Source organism: Muscardinus avellanarius (assembly GCF_963383645.1).
Source record: "Muscardinus avellanarius genome assembly, chromosome: 22".
NCBI classification, from domain to species: Eukaryota; Metazoa; Chordata; class Mammalia; order Rodentia; family Gliridae; genus Muscardinus; species Muscardinus avellanarius.
Window position 1 is genome coordinate 5,259,268 of NC_137808.1, and position 13,581 is coordinate 5,272,848.

Below are 13,581 nucleotides of genomic sequence, written 5' to 3' on the forward strand. Positions count from 1 at the left end.
CGGTATATGAGACTCCACTTGCTCCATATCCTCTGAATGTTTTTTTGCCATAAATTTACATTTTTATCAACCTTCCCAGGGGGTTCGAGCACACTCAGAGGGGGGCATTGAAATCACAGGAGGACCACGGTTCGCGGACAGCCTCAGCTACTTAGGCCCTTTGGAACTCAGTGAGACCCTGTTTCAAAATAAAGAATAAAAATTAGGGCTGGGAGTGTAGCTCAGAGGTAGAATGCCCCTGGACTCCATCCCTAGTACTGTCAAAAAAAAAAAAAAAAAGTAAAAGAAAAAGAAAAAAGAAAAATCACATGGTGAGCTTGAAAAATATAGACCTTGACCCCACAGCCTCCTGGGTTATGTGGAGGCAGAACCCTGAGGCAGGTTTACAAATACTGAGTGTCCCCAGATGCTGATGGACCAGGCAATGTGGTTTTAGAGGCAGGCCTGGATCAGACACACACACACACACACACACACACACACACACACACACACACACAACATCTAAACCAGTTCTCAGCTGGGGTGGGTAGGGGAGGTGAACTTACCTTGCTAGGGACATTTTCCAGTGTCTAGAGACATTTTGTGTGTGTGGTACTGGGAATGGGGCCCAGGGTATGCTACCTCCCCCAGTCCTATTTTGCTTTTTATTGTGAAAACAGGTCTCACTAAGTTGCAGAGGGCCTCACTAAGTTACTGAGGCTGGCCTTGAACCTGCGATCCTCCTGCCTCAGCCCGCCAAGTGCTGAGATTACAGGTGTGCGCCAGCACACCTGGCTCTGGAGACATTTTTGATTGTCACCAGGGAAGGCGATGTTACTGGCACCTTAGTCATACGGGCCGGGGCTGCTGGTAAGCGCCCTCTGGTGCAGGTCGGCCCCCACAGCCCAGAAGTGTCCTCCCCAAAATGTCAACAGCGCTGAGTGAGGTTGAGAAACCCTGATCTAAAAAAAAGTTCCGTCTGTTTCGGCACACGTAAAAATGTTGTGGCACTTCAGAAGCTAAATTTTGATTTTCCGGCTTTGTTTTATGTGAAACTGCAAATCGGGAAGTGCCAGCCTTCTTATCTCCACTAGTTCCTCCTGAATGGCGCTGCTCAGGCAGCCAGTGAAAGGTCAGGGTTTTCCTGTGTATCCCAAGCCATTAAGGAGGGATGCAGTTGAGATTATTAACAGAAAACGATTTTTTTTTAATTTTTTTTTTTTTTTTTGCAGAACTAGGGATAGAAACCATACCTCCGAGCTCTACCCCCAGCCCTATTTTTTATTCTCTATTTTGAAACAGAGTCTCACTAAGTTGCAGAGGGCCTCACTAAGCAGCCGAGGCTGTCCGCAAACTTTGATCCTCCTGTCTCAGCCTCCTTGTAATGCTGGGATTACAAGCGTGCCCCACCACGTCTGGCAGAAAAATGAAATTTTAAAAGGAGAAAAATGCCAGCCAAGGTCAGGTGCTTGAAAACCACGGTAATGTCAAGTTGTCAGGACAGTGATTCTTGGCGTCTGCACTTATCTGGGGCCTCCAGGGTGACGAACAGTTCAAACACAGGCCGGGGCTCGCTGGTTGCGCTTTGAACAGCTCTGCTTTGAATCTGCCTGAGGCACACAAGTCCATCTCCCACTGGGGAACATTGCCCCTGCCCCTTCCTGCCCCCTAGATTCTCCTCCTTCACCCCAACAACCCCCTTCTTTGCATTCCTTTAGAGTAAGATCGCCTGAGCTCGAATCCCTGCTCAACCACTTGCCAAGCGGGAGACTTTACACAAGACATCTCACCTCTGGGACCCTCTCTTGCTCTGGAAAGTGGGGAGATTAAGAGTGGCAAAGGGTTTGGTGAGGGTCACACCAGTTCATGCAGGTCAAGAGCTTAGAACCGGGCTGGGTGTGGTGGCACGCGCTTGTAATCCCAGGACCTGAGAGTCTGAGATAGGAGGACTGCAGATTTGAGGACAGCCTCATCTACTTAGTGAGGCCCTTTGCCACTCAGTGAGACCCTGTTTCAAAATCAAGGATAAAATATAGGGCCGAAGCTGGGCGTGGTGGCGCAAGCTTGTAATCCCAGCATTCGGGAGGCTGAGACCAGAGGATCGCGGTTCGCAGACAGCCTCAGCTGCTTAGTGAGGCCCTCTGCAACTCAGTGAGACCCAGTTTCAAGAAAAATAAAAAGAATATAAAAAGGGCAGGGGGTATAGCTCGGAGGTAAAATGCCCCTGGGTTTCATCCCCAGACCCGCAAAATAAATAAATAAATAAATAAATGAATAAGGCTGAAGGTGTAGCTCAGAGGTAGAATGGCCCTGGGTTCCATCCCTAGTACCACAAAATATAAATAGATAAATAAGTAAATAAATAAATAAATAAATAATAGGGCTGAGGGTGTAGCTCGGAGGTAGAATGTCTCTGGGTTCAATCCTCAGTACTTCAAATTAAATAAATAAATAAATGGGGCTGGGGGTGTAGCTCAGAGATAGAATACCCCTAGGTTCAATCCCTAATACCAAAAAACCCAAAAAAACAAAACAAAACAAAAACCCAGACTCATGGTGCCTGTAGGCTTTGGACAGAATACACACAGAAAGGACACAGGGCATATTCCCAGTACTTGGGAGGCTGAGGCAGGAGCTCAGGTTTAAGGTCAGCCTCAACAACTTAAGAAGATGGTTTCAAAATAAAAAATAAAAGGGATAGGGGTGTAGCTCATAAGTAGAGCGCCCCTAGGTTCAGTTCTCAGTACTGCAAAAAAAGTTAATAGTAATAGGAAAAGCATCCGGTTTCTTATTTTTTGTGACTGTCAAATCTCACTTAGCATTTGCGCAGGCTGGGGAGAAATGGGTAACAGGAGGAACTCTAGATGAAGAAGGAGATCGCATAGAGGAGCAAGTAGGCGACCTAACTGAGGGGATGGAGGGGAAGAGGGAAGCTCTCTAAAGCACAGGATGTACTTAAACAAAGATATCAAAGTCAATCGCTAAGCCGAGCACGGGAAGGAGGGATGGGGAGGGAATGAGGTGGGGATCAGGTAAGGGCTAATTGGGTGATGTGTGCATGTCTGTCTCCACCATCTTTTATCCCATTAATATGCATGACTACAGTGAACCAATAAAAAGATTTAAAAAAATAATAGGCACCATGGGGAGCCTGAGGCAAGGAAGGAGCCCCACCAATCACAGGTACAGGAGGGTAGCATTCAAACCTGGCTCTGAGCAGGTGCGGTGGTTCACGCTTGTAATCCCAGAATTCGGGAGGCTGAGACAGGAGGATCGCGGTTCGCGGACAGCCTCAGCTACTTAGTGAGGCCCTCTGCAACTCAGTGAGACACGGTTTCAAGATCAAGAATAAAAAAATAGGGCAGGGGGTGTAGGTCAGAGGTAGAATGTCCCTGGGTTCCATCCCCAGCACCAAACACACACACGCACACACACACACACGGAGGCACAGAATTTTCAGACAGGGCCTACTGACGGAGCACGTGTGTTACTTCAGGAAAGGTCAAAACCCCCAGGCACCACCGCATATGGCCGAGCAGCAGAGGATCTGGCTCCTCCAGGGGCCACCTGGGCACAGGGTGGTGATGCCGCTGTCCTCCGGGGCACATGGGCAAATACCGCAGTACTTCCCAAGCCTCCCCCGGTGTCCCACGAGTTCACCTGCATTCTCATGAATGGCGCCGGCCCAGGCGATCACTCCTGATTATTGTGCCGCGAAGGCAGTGCCAGGAATATTAACAGGCATGCCACCTGTTTCCTGGCAGGCGGCCCTGTGGGTGCACCTGTCGGCCAGCTGCCCTGACCCACACTGGAAATGTAGGCTGGCATTTTTTCTTTGGCTCAGGAATGTCTGGAGCCATCAGATGGCTAAGCCTCAGGGGGTCTGGTAAGGGAAACACCGCTTTGTCCCTTGGACGCTGTGTGAGGCAGGGAAAGCTGCTTTCCCTCTCTGAATGTCGGGCTCTGGTCTCCATTCCAGTCGGGGCAACACCTCCAAGTTCATGCTTTGGGCTCCCCGGGTGACTGTGACAGCATCTTATGGGGATAACATCACCTGTGCTAAGGTGGCTAGAAGCTTCAGAGCCCGGGGTTCAGCCACACACTGTACATACCCATGAAGGCGCTTTCTTCCTCTCTTGGTGACACGCCTGGCCAGTTTACAGGTCATTTTACCTCCTTAATCTCCAAAAACAGCCTAATGGTTCTTTGAATGTATCAGTCAGCATCCCACCGCTACAACATAAAGACCTAAGCTAATCAGCTCACAAAGAGGAAAGGTGTAGGGCCGGGCATGGTGGCGCACGGCCTGTAATCCCAGTACTTGGGAGGCTGAGACAAGAGGATGGCAAGTTCAAGGACAGTCTCAACAACTGAGTGAGGCCTCTGAAACCGAGCGAGACCTTGTTTCTAAATAAAAAGTAAAACAGTGGTTAAAAATTAGGTGTTGGAGCCGGGCATGGTGGCGCACACTTGTAATCCCCGTGCTTGGGAGGCGGAGACATGAGGATCGCGCAGGTTCAAAGCCAGCCTTGCTGGCTTAGGAAACCCTGTTTCCAAATAAAAAAGTATGAAAATAGGTCTGGGAGTGTAGCCCGGAGGTAGAAGGGTTTCCATGAACCCCAGTACCACCAAAATAAATAAATAAATAAATAAATAATGGCCAGGCGTGGTGGCGCACGCTTGTAAATCCCCGAGCTTGGGAGGCGGAAACAGGAGGATCAAGCTCCTTCGAAGTCAGCCTCCCTGATTTAAGAGACCCTATTTCCAAATAAAAATATAAAATAGGTCTGGGAGTGTAGCCCAGAGGTAGAAGGGTTTCCAGGAACCCCAGTACCACCAATAAATTAATTAATTAATTAATTAATTAAAAAATAAAAATAAATTAGGTGCTGGAGCTGGGCGTGGCAGCACACACTTGTAATCCCAGCATTCGGGAGGCTGAGACAGGAGGATCACGGTTCGCGGACAGTCTCTGCTACTTAGCGTGGCCCTCTGCAACTCAGTGAGACCCTGTTTCAAAATAAAGAATAAAAAATAGGGCTGGGGGTGTCGCTCAGAGGTAGAATGCCCCTGGGTTCCATCCCCAGTACGGCAAAACAAACAAACAGGGCTGAGGTATATCTCAGAGGTTAAACAAACAAACAAACAAACCTTGGCTCAATCCCCAGCACCACAAAAAAATTAAAAAAACAAAAACAATTTAAGCCGGGCGTGGTGGCAAATGCCTGTAACCCCAGTATTTGGGGGGCTAAAACTGGAGGATCCCAGGTTCGACGTGGATCAACCTAGCTAGGCTCTGTTTCCGAATACGAAACAGGGGCTGGGAGTATAGCTCGCAGGTAGAACGCCTCTGCGTTCAATTCCAACAAATAGAAAATAATGCTAATTTTAAAAAAGAGGAAAGGTTTGTGCTAACTCATGGTTTCAGGCCTTAGTCACTTGGCTCTGTCGCTTTGACCTGTGGCCACACGGCCGCCATTATGTTCAAGGGACGGCTCCCGGAAGCGGAAAAGAGAGGCCGGAAGGGGCGGGGCTTGCTGGGCCTTTAAAAGTGCGTGCCCAATAACCTCACTTCCCCTCACTAGACCCGGGTCTCAAAGGTTCCACCTCTCTGTGCGCCCTGGCACTGGGGATTAAGCCTTGGTCACATGGGCCTTTGGGGGACATTTGAAATCCAAACTGGTTTTGGGTTGTTTGTATGTTTGTGTGTTTGTTTGTTTGTTTGTTTAGTGCTGGGGGGGCATTTTACCTCTGAGCTACTCCCCGAGACCTTTATTTATTTATTTTGCCTTACTGGGGATTGAACCCAAGGGCACTCTACCTCCCAGTTAAACCCCCAGCCCTATTTTTTTTTTTTTGAAGCAGGGTCTCAGTAAATTACAGAAGGCCTCACTAAGTGACTGAGGCCATTCGCGAACCATGCTCCTCCTGTCTCAGCCTCTCAAAAGCTGGGATTATAAATGTGTGTCACCACGCCCGGCTTTATTTATTTATTTGGAAACAGGGTCTCATCAAATTACTGAGGGCCCCACTAAGTTGCTGAGGCTGGCTTTGAACCTGCAATCCTCTTGTCTCACCCTCCCAAGTACTGCAATTACAGTACTTTTTTTTTTTTTTAATGTGGTGCTAGGGATTGAATTTAGGGGCATTCTACTTCTGAGCTGTACCCCCAGACCTATTTTTTTAATTTCTTTTTAATTTGGAAACCGGGTCTTGGTAAGTTCTTGAGGACCTCACTAAATTGAAGCTGGCTTCAAACCTGCAATCCTCCTGTCTCAGCCTCAGTAGTACTGGGATTACAGACATGTCCTACCATGCCCAATTTCCCTGAGGCACTGTAGAGGCAAATTCTGACTTTTTTTTTCTTCAACTATATCTCCAACAGATAAAAGGCTTTTCATCTCACAATAATTACAATAACAGCCTTAACCCAACAGAACTAACCATAAATTATTCATATCACCTCATGCTGTATTCTTGTACAGCTCTCTCTGATTGTCTCCAAAATCTTTTTGCCTGCAGTTTATTCCAATTAGGGTCCCACTAAGGTCCCTGTATTGCATATGATTGATCAGTTTTGCTTTTTTTGTTTTTTGTGGTACTGGGGTTCCTGGAAACCCTTCTACCTCCGGGCTACACTCTCAGACACCTATTTTTTATATTTTTATTTGGAAACAGGGTCTCTTAAGCCAGCACGATCCTCCTGTCTCCACCTCCCAAGCGTGGGGATTACAAGCGTGCGCCACCATGCCTGGCTTGGTTGATCTGGCTCTTAATCTTTAATCTGTAACAGTCCTTTCTCCTTCTGTCTTCCTTCTGCTCTATTTTTTGGGAACACGAGGTGGTTTGCCCCATGGGACATTATCATAGTGTCGTTGAATACATTCCTCTGTTCCCTGCACTTTCTGTTAACTGGACATTGGGCCTGAAGTTTTGTAGACAAGCATCTGTCACAGAGATGCACTGTGGGCTTCAACAGAAGGTCTCACCAGGAGCCACCTTTGCCCCCTATGGGTGATGCTAAACCTGTCTGGGGGTTTGAGAGCTGTCTACCTGTTCCCTCTAAGGCCCGTACCAGGCCCTTTATTTCATTAGGACTGCAAAAAGGTGGCTTTCCAACTCTACACTTAGTTGCTGTGGTTCTTTATAAAGAATGACTTTGGTGGCACATGCTTGTAATCCCAGCATTCGGGAGGCTGAGACCAGAGGATCGTGGTTCGCGGACAGCCTCAGCTTCTACTTAGTGAGGCCCTCTGCAACTCAGTGAGACCCTGTTTCAAAATAAAAGAATAAAAAATAGGGCTGGAGGTATAGCTCGGAGGTAGAATACCCCTGGGTTCCATCCCCAGTACCGAAAAAAAGAGAGACAGAGACAGAGTGACAAAGACACAGAGACACGGAGAGAGACAGAGGAGAGAGACAGAGAGAGAGAGAGAGAGAGAGAGAGAGAGAGAGACAGAGAGACTTAACTACCTCCAAAGGGACAGGAAGGGTTTTTATTTTTAATCCTTTTTAGACATTATTATGCACATATGGAATTTTCCAGATTTGCAATCATTCTTCTCTTTGATGCCCAAGTTGTCCCAGATTTGGCCAGTGGGAGCCCCATCGAGCTGGCTGGCTTCTGTATCTTTCCAGCCGTCCCCATTCAGACTTTTGGAGTGTGTCTTTAACTTCTTAGATAAAAGGAGGCTGCTCCGGGATGATCTTGTATTTTTTTTCTCCCCATCCTTGGAATCAGCTGGTCCCTTGGGTAGGCAAAGTCTATTAAGAGTCCACAGTCTGGGTTCTGGGGGACAACATCAAATGCACCGCACTGTCTCACCTTGCTGTTTATTATTCCCAACTTTTACCTCCTAAAACATTACATTTGCTTTTTATTTCATTTGTCATTTATTCTTTCTCTTTCCCCCGTCTAGAACATTAGCGCCAGGAAGTCTTGATTTTGTTCATAGCCTGGTATACAGAAGGTGCTTAATAAATACTTGTTGAGCCGGGTGTGGTGGCGCACGCTTGTCAGGCAGAGACAGGAGGATCGCGCAGTTTAGAATCCAGCCACGCTGGCTTAAGAGACCCTGTTTCCAAATAAAAAAGTATAAAAATAGGTCTGGGAGTGTAGCCCGGAGGTAGAAGGGCTTCCAGGAACCCCACTACCACCAATAAATAAATAAATACTTGTTAAACGAATGAATGGACATATGGGTGGCTCCTGTCATGCAAAAGGGGCTCCCCACCCCCACAATCATGGGCAGAGCCAGCCTCAGAGGCCCCGGGCATTCTACCTCCAAGCTACACCCCCAACCCTATTTTTTTTTTAATTCTTTATCTAAACCAGATTTAGATCAGCAGAGCTAGGTAGCAGAAATGTCACTGCTTGGCCCAGGGAAAGAAAAAGGCCAAGAAGATTAAAGGCATCTCTGATGAGATGCTAATTTGTTTCTGGAAGCAGGTGGGGGTGGCAGCAGCCCAGGTCCTTTGGGGCTTTGTGAGGCTGGAATGGAAAAAGCAAGGTTGGAGAAGGCTGGCCCTGTCTCCCTGTGGTCTTTTTCCTTCTTTTAACCCATTTCTTGGGTTCTGTGCATCACATTTATTTATTTTTTATTTTTTTATTTTTTTGGTAGTAATGGGGTTCCTGGAAACCCTTCTACCTCTGGGCTACACTCCCAGACCTATCTATTTTATATTATTTATTTGGAAACAGGGTCTCTTAAGTCAGCAAAGCTGGCATTGAACCAGCACGATCCTCCTGACTCCACCTCCCAAGTGCGGGGATTACAAACCTGCGCCACCACGCCCAGCAAAATCTAACATACTGACAGATAGCCGGCCGCATTTGAGCTGTGTGACTCTGGTGGAGTTCTGCACTTCTCTGAGCCTCGGGGTTCTCGTTTGTAGAATGGGGGTGCTTCTGAGAGCTCCCCGCCCTGGTACACGGTGAGGATTAAATGAGATCGTGCATGGAAAGCAGCAGCTTCCTGGGAGTGGCTCTGGGCCGAACAACAGCACGCTAATAGCCGTTGCTTATTAGTGGGGTGCCAGTGCAACTGAGTGCTCTAAGCACCCCATCTCACAAAGCGCACACTGCATCCCAGGCAGGAAGAAAGTGCTGACCCCATTGCTCAGATGAGGAAGCTAGCTGCCGGAGACACGCAGGGCTGGGAGTGCAGCTCGGGTCTGTCCATCTCCAGAGGCTTCTATCCTCTGGTCTCTCCCCTCCGCCCATTTGCACTGTGGAGTTAGGACTTCTCTGCTAGCTGGGCGTGTTGGAGCATGCTTGTAATCCCTGCTCTTGGGAGGCTGAGACAGGAGGATCGCGCAGGTTCAAAGCCAGCCTCGGCTACTGAGTGAGGCTCTCAGCAACTTAGTGAGACCCTGTTTCCGAATAAAATATTAAATACAGCTGGGAGTATAGCCCGGAGGTAGAAAAGCCCCTGGGTTCCATCCCCAGTACCACACACACACACACACAAAAAAAAAAAAGAAAGAAAGAAAGAAACAAAGAAAAGAAAAACCTTCACTGCTAGCTGGACATGGTGGCACACAATTGCAATCCCAGCATTTGAGAGGCTGAGACAGGAGGACTGCGGTTCGTGGACAGCCTCAGCTACTTAGTGAGGCCCTTTGCAACTCAGTGAGCCCCTGTTTCAAAATAAAGAATAATAAGGAGGGCTGGGGGTGCCTCTCGGAGGTAGAATGTCCCTGAGTTCCATCCCCAGTTCTGAAAAAAAAGAAAAAAAAGAAAAAAAAGCACTTCGCTGCTCAGAAAGAGGCAGGGTCCTGAGAGACCAGAGGGATGGGAGGGACAGTGCCAATGTCCTCATGTCTCAGGAAGCAGCCAAGTGACCCCTCCCTCCCAGATGCCCCCTGAAAGGCCGAATTCCCCAGTGAACGCAGCGTAGAGGGGCCAGGACCTCCCACCAAAGTCAGTGTCACCCCGACAGTCCCTCCCCGAACCCCATCTTCTGCAAGCTGCTGTCTGGTATGTTCGCCCAGAATCCACGAGCCCCAGTTGCTCTGGGCCTGGGGCCTGCTCTATTATTTGAAATGGTTAATCTGCAAGTGTCAGCCAGGCACTGAAAACTCCCAAGAAGCACAGGGACACTCCTGGCTGGAGAGCACTAGGAGAAGGAATGGGATTTGCCTTCCTAGTTGCCAGATGTATTTGTTGAAATCTATTAGTGGCCAGATGTATTTGTTGAAATCCTCCCACACTCTGTGCCTGGTTTGCTACTGTATGTGTTTCCAGGCCCCCGCTGGGGAATGTCTTGTGTGTGAGGGAGCACTGCTGTATGGAGATGCCCAGGCAGCCCGGGCCAGGGATCCCCCAAGTCTGAGTGAAGGAATCCAGGCAGAGCAGCTCCAGGGAGCGGGGCTGGGGAGGAAAATTATAGGACCCCTGCAGGTACAAGGCCCTGCAGGGCTTGGGGGTGGGTGGATTGTTAGATCGCCCAAACATGGGGTGGACTGGGGACGCAGTTTTGGCGGGAAGAGGGCTTGGGCACTTTCCAATCTCAGAACCTCTCAGGAGCTGTGCTCCTGGGGCCGGGCTGCAGCGATGGAAGGGACTTGGCGCCAAAGATGCTCTGGGGAGGATTATCTATTTTAGCAACTCCAGGAGGGAGGGAGGGAGAGAGGGAGGGAAGGAGGAGGCAGGGAGCGCCCAGCCTCTGTCATTTAGCGCCCGCAGCTCCTCCGGAGCCAGCGCGCACAGAGCGGGCTCAGGGAGGCTGGGAGCCGGCTGGGCTGCGTCCTGGCCTCTGACCCCGCGGGCAGGTGGGGTGCAATGCTGGCAGTATCGCTCAAGTGGCGGCTGGGCGTGGTGAGGCGGAGGCCCAAAGGTACCAAGGGGAGACTGGGGCTCACGGGCGGGGGCAGGGCGCACTGGGGCGCAGGTCACCTGGATGTGGGCAGAGGTGGAGGTCATCACCCGCTCTGCCTGGCTCGCTCTCTCGGTGCTTTGGGGCTCCTCTGCTTTGGGCTTTCTCTTCGGATCTGGGTCTTTTCATTTCTAGGTCTGCACCTCTCTCATCTCTCTTCTCTCTTTCCCCATCGCTCTCTTTTATTTTTTTCTACCCCCCTCGGGTCTGGGGATGGAATCCAGGGGCATTCTACCTCCGAGCTACACACCTGCCCTATTTTTTTGTTCCTTAGTTTGAAACAAAGTCTCACTGAGTTGCAGAGGGCCTTACTAAGTAGCTGAGACTGTATGCAAACCGTGAGCCTCCGGTCTCAGCCTCCCCAATGCTGGGGTGACAAGCGTGCGCCACCACGCCCGGCTTCCTTCCCCATCTCTTTGTCTGCGTCTCTGGATCTGTTCCTCTCCCTCTCTCTTCTGGTTCTAGATGTCACTGTGTGATTCTTTCCCCCTCTCTTCTCTGTCCTTGGTCCTGCCTGCCCCAACAACTCGGTTTCCTCTCTCCATCTTCTTTATTCTCTGCCGCTGTTGCCCTCTCTCTCTCTCCCTGGCCTGTGCCTGCCCCCCTCTCTTTCTCCTTCATGGCCCCCACCCCATCATGGGCGTGTCCCTGGAGCCTTTGCAGCCCACTGGGGCCATGGGGCTGTCCTGGGGATGGACACGGGCGTGCACGGTGTTGTGCGCGCGCAGGTGCGTCTAGGGGTTTGGGGTGCGCGACTGTGGGCGAAGGCTAGACTTGGCTCCGGGCCAGATGGAGTCTATGCTGAGTGCCAGCGTGTGCCGGGTCCCCTGGGCGCACATCCAACTCTTCTGAGGGGGTAGGAGGGGCCTCAGGGCGGGGATGGGGTGGGGAGGAGGACCTGGAGTTGAAAATTAAGGTCCCTGGGACCGTGTGGCCCCAGATGTTCCCTGTGGCTAGCCCTAGGCTGCCATTTCTCCATCCCCAACTCTGTCTTGGGCTTTTTTTTTTTTTTTTGGTGGTACTGGGGATGGAACCCTTCTACCTCCGGGCTACACCCCCAGACCTATTTTATATTTTTATTTTTGGAAACGGGGTCTCTTAAGCCAGCGAGGCTGGCTTTGAACCTGCGCGATCGTCCTGTCTCTGCCTCCCAAGTGCGGGGATTACAAGCGTGCGCCACCACGCCCGGCCTGCCTTGGGCTTTAAACTATGAAAAATCCAACTGTCAGCAAGAATGATAGGGACAGGCATTAATTCAGAATCCCTCTATGCTAAATAATACATGCACTCATTCCTCGATACGATACACCCATCCTTAGCCCCGTCCTTAACCCTGATGTACAGAAGGAAACTGAGGCACAGAGTAGTTAAGTAACTTGCCTGAGGCCACGGAGCTGGCATGCGAGGATTACACTGAAGGGGTGCTGCCCAGGGAGTGCTCCAGGGTGGCGGGTCCACGGGCTGGCAGAGGGTGCCCATGGCCCAGGCTCCCGCGGCTACCTGAACCACAGTTTTCTTCATACGTAAAATGGCCAATCAAAGCCGCCCTCTTGAGATTACGAGGTCGGGGCGGAGCCTGACCCACAGGATGCTGCCGGGATTTTGAATTCTATCTTCCCAGCTGGTCCCTTCCTCTTGCCAGCCTTGGTCCACAAGCACACACCACCGTCCCAGGGTAGTTGTGTCTGGGACCAGCAAGTCCTTTGCAGGGAAAATAACAGAAGAAAATAGAAGGATACATGGCCTGCTTGGTTAAAAACACTGTGACCTGGGTTAGGTTTCTCCTTAACATCTGCATACTAGTGGAGAAATGGGGAATATGGTCCTGGGGTTGGAGCCCAGGGGCATTCTACCTCTGAGCTACACCCCCAGCCCCTTTATTTATTTATTTATTTATTTATTTATTTATTCTGTATTTTTGCAGTACTGGGGATGGAACCCAGGGGCATTCTACCTCTGAGCTATATCCCAGCCCTATTTTTTATTCCTTATTTTGAAACAGGGTCTCACTGAGTTGCAAAGGGCTTCACCAAGTAGCTGAGGCTGTCCGTGAACCACGATCCTCCTGTCTCAGCCTCCTGAATGCTGGGATTGCACCACCACACCCAGCCCTTTTTATTTTTTATTTTGACAAAGGGTCTCCTTACATTGTTAAGGCTGGCCTTGAACCAGGGATCCTCCCAAGCACTGCCATCAGAGGCAAGGGCCACAACACCCAGCCTGGAACTTGTTTTGCACATAAAGTCAGCCTGCACACGCACACGTGTGAGTGAAAACCGAGGGGCTGAGGGTTCCTGGGCTATCCTGTATCCCCCAACCTGAGACATGAGGGTCCAGTTATTGCCTGGAGACGGATGCAGTATTTTTTTTTTTTTTTTGAGACCTGGAGCAGAGTCTTTAAGGATGAGTGGGTGTTTGCTGCGTGGATCTGAGGGTAGCCGTCCGTGCATTTGCCTGGGGACCGGACACATCTGCCTCAGAGAGTAAGGTGTGGGAGAGAGAGCCAGGGTAGGTGTGGAGTGTAGACCCCCTCCCAGAGGCAGCGGGCCACAGGAAGTCCTTGAGAAGGATAAAACAGGACCAATGTGAGCCTTAAAACAGGTTTTGGCTCTGGAGCTGTGGGGAGGGGCTGAGGGTGGGATCCAGGCAACAGATGGGCTGTGGGTCACACACAGAATCAGTGGCCCTGAGGCAGGAGGATATCCTCTGCCATTCAGTAACT

General features: G+C 50.2%; 1 protein-coding gene across 2 annotated transcripts in view; it reads left to right on the plus strand.

The window, feature by feature from the left end:
- GRIP2 (glutamate receptor interacting protein 2) overlaps positions 1-13,581 on the plus strand; it is a gene marked incomplete at both ends in the record, with an annotated part of 81,252 nt that overhangs the window by 21,472 nt on the left and 46,199 nt on the right. Inside the window, one exon of one of the 2 annotated variants that reach the window (XM_080718190.1) lies at positions 10,766-10,820. The exons of the other annotated variant lie outside the window; for it this stretch is intronic. Coding sequence (XP_080574316.1) covers positions 10,766-10,820 — 55 coding nt within the window. Of the gene's footprint in view, positions 1-10,765; positions 10,821-13,581 lie in introns of those variants that run through there. 2 annotated transcript variants of the gene reach the window in all.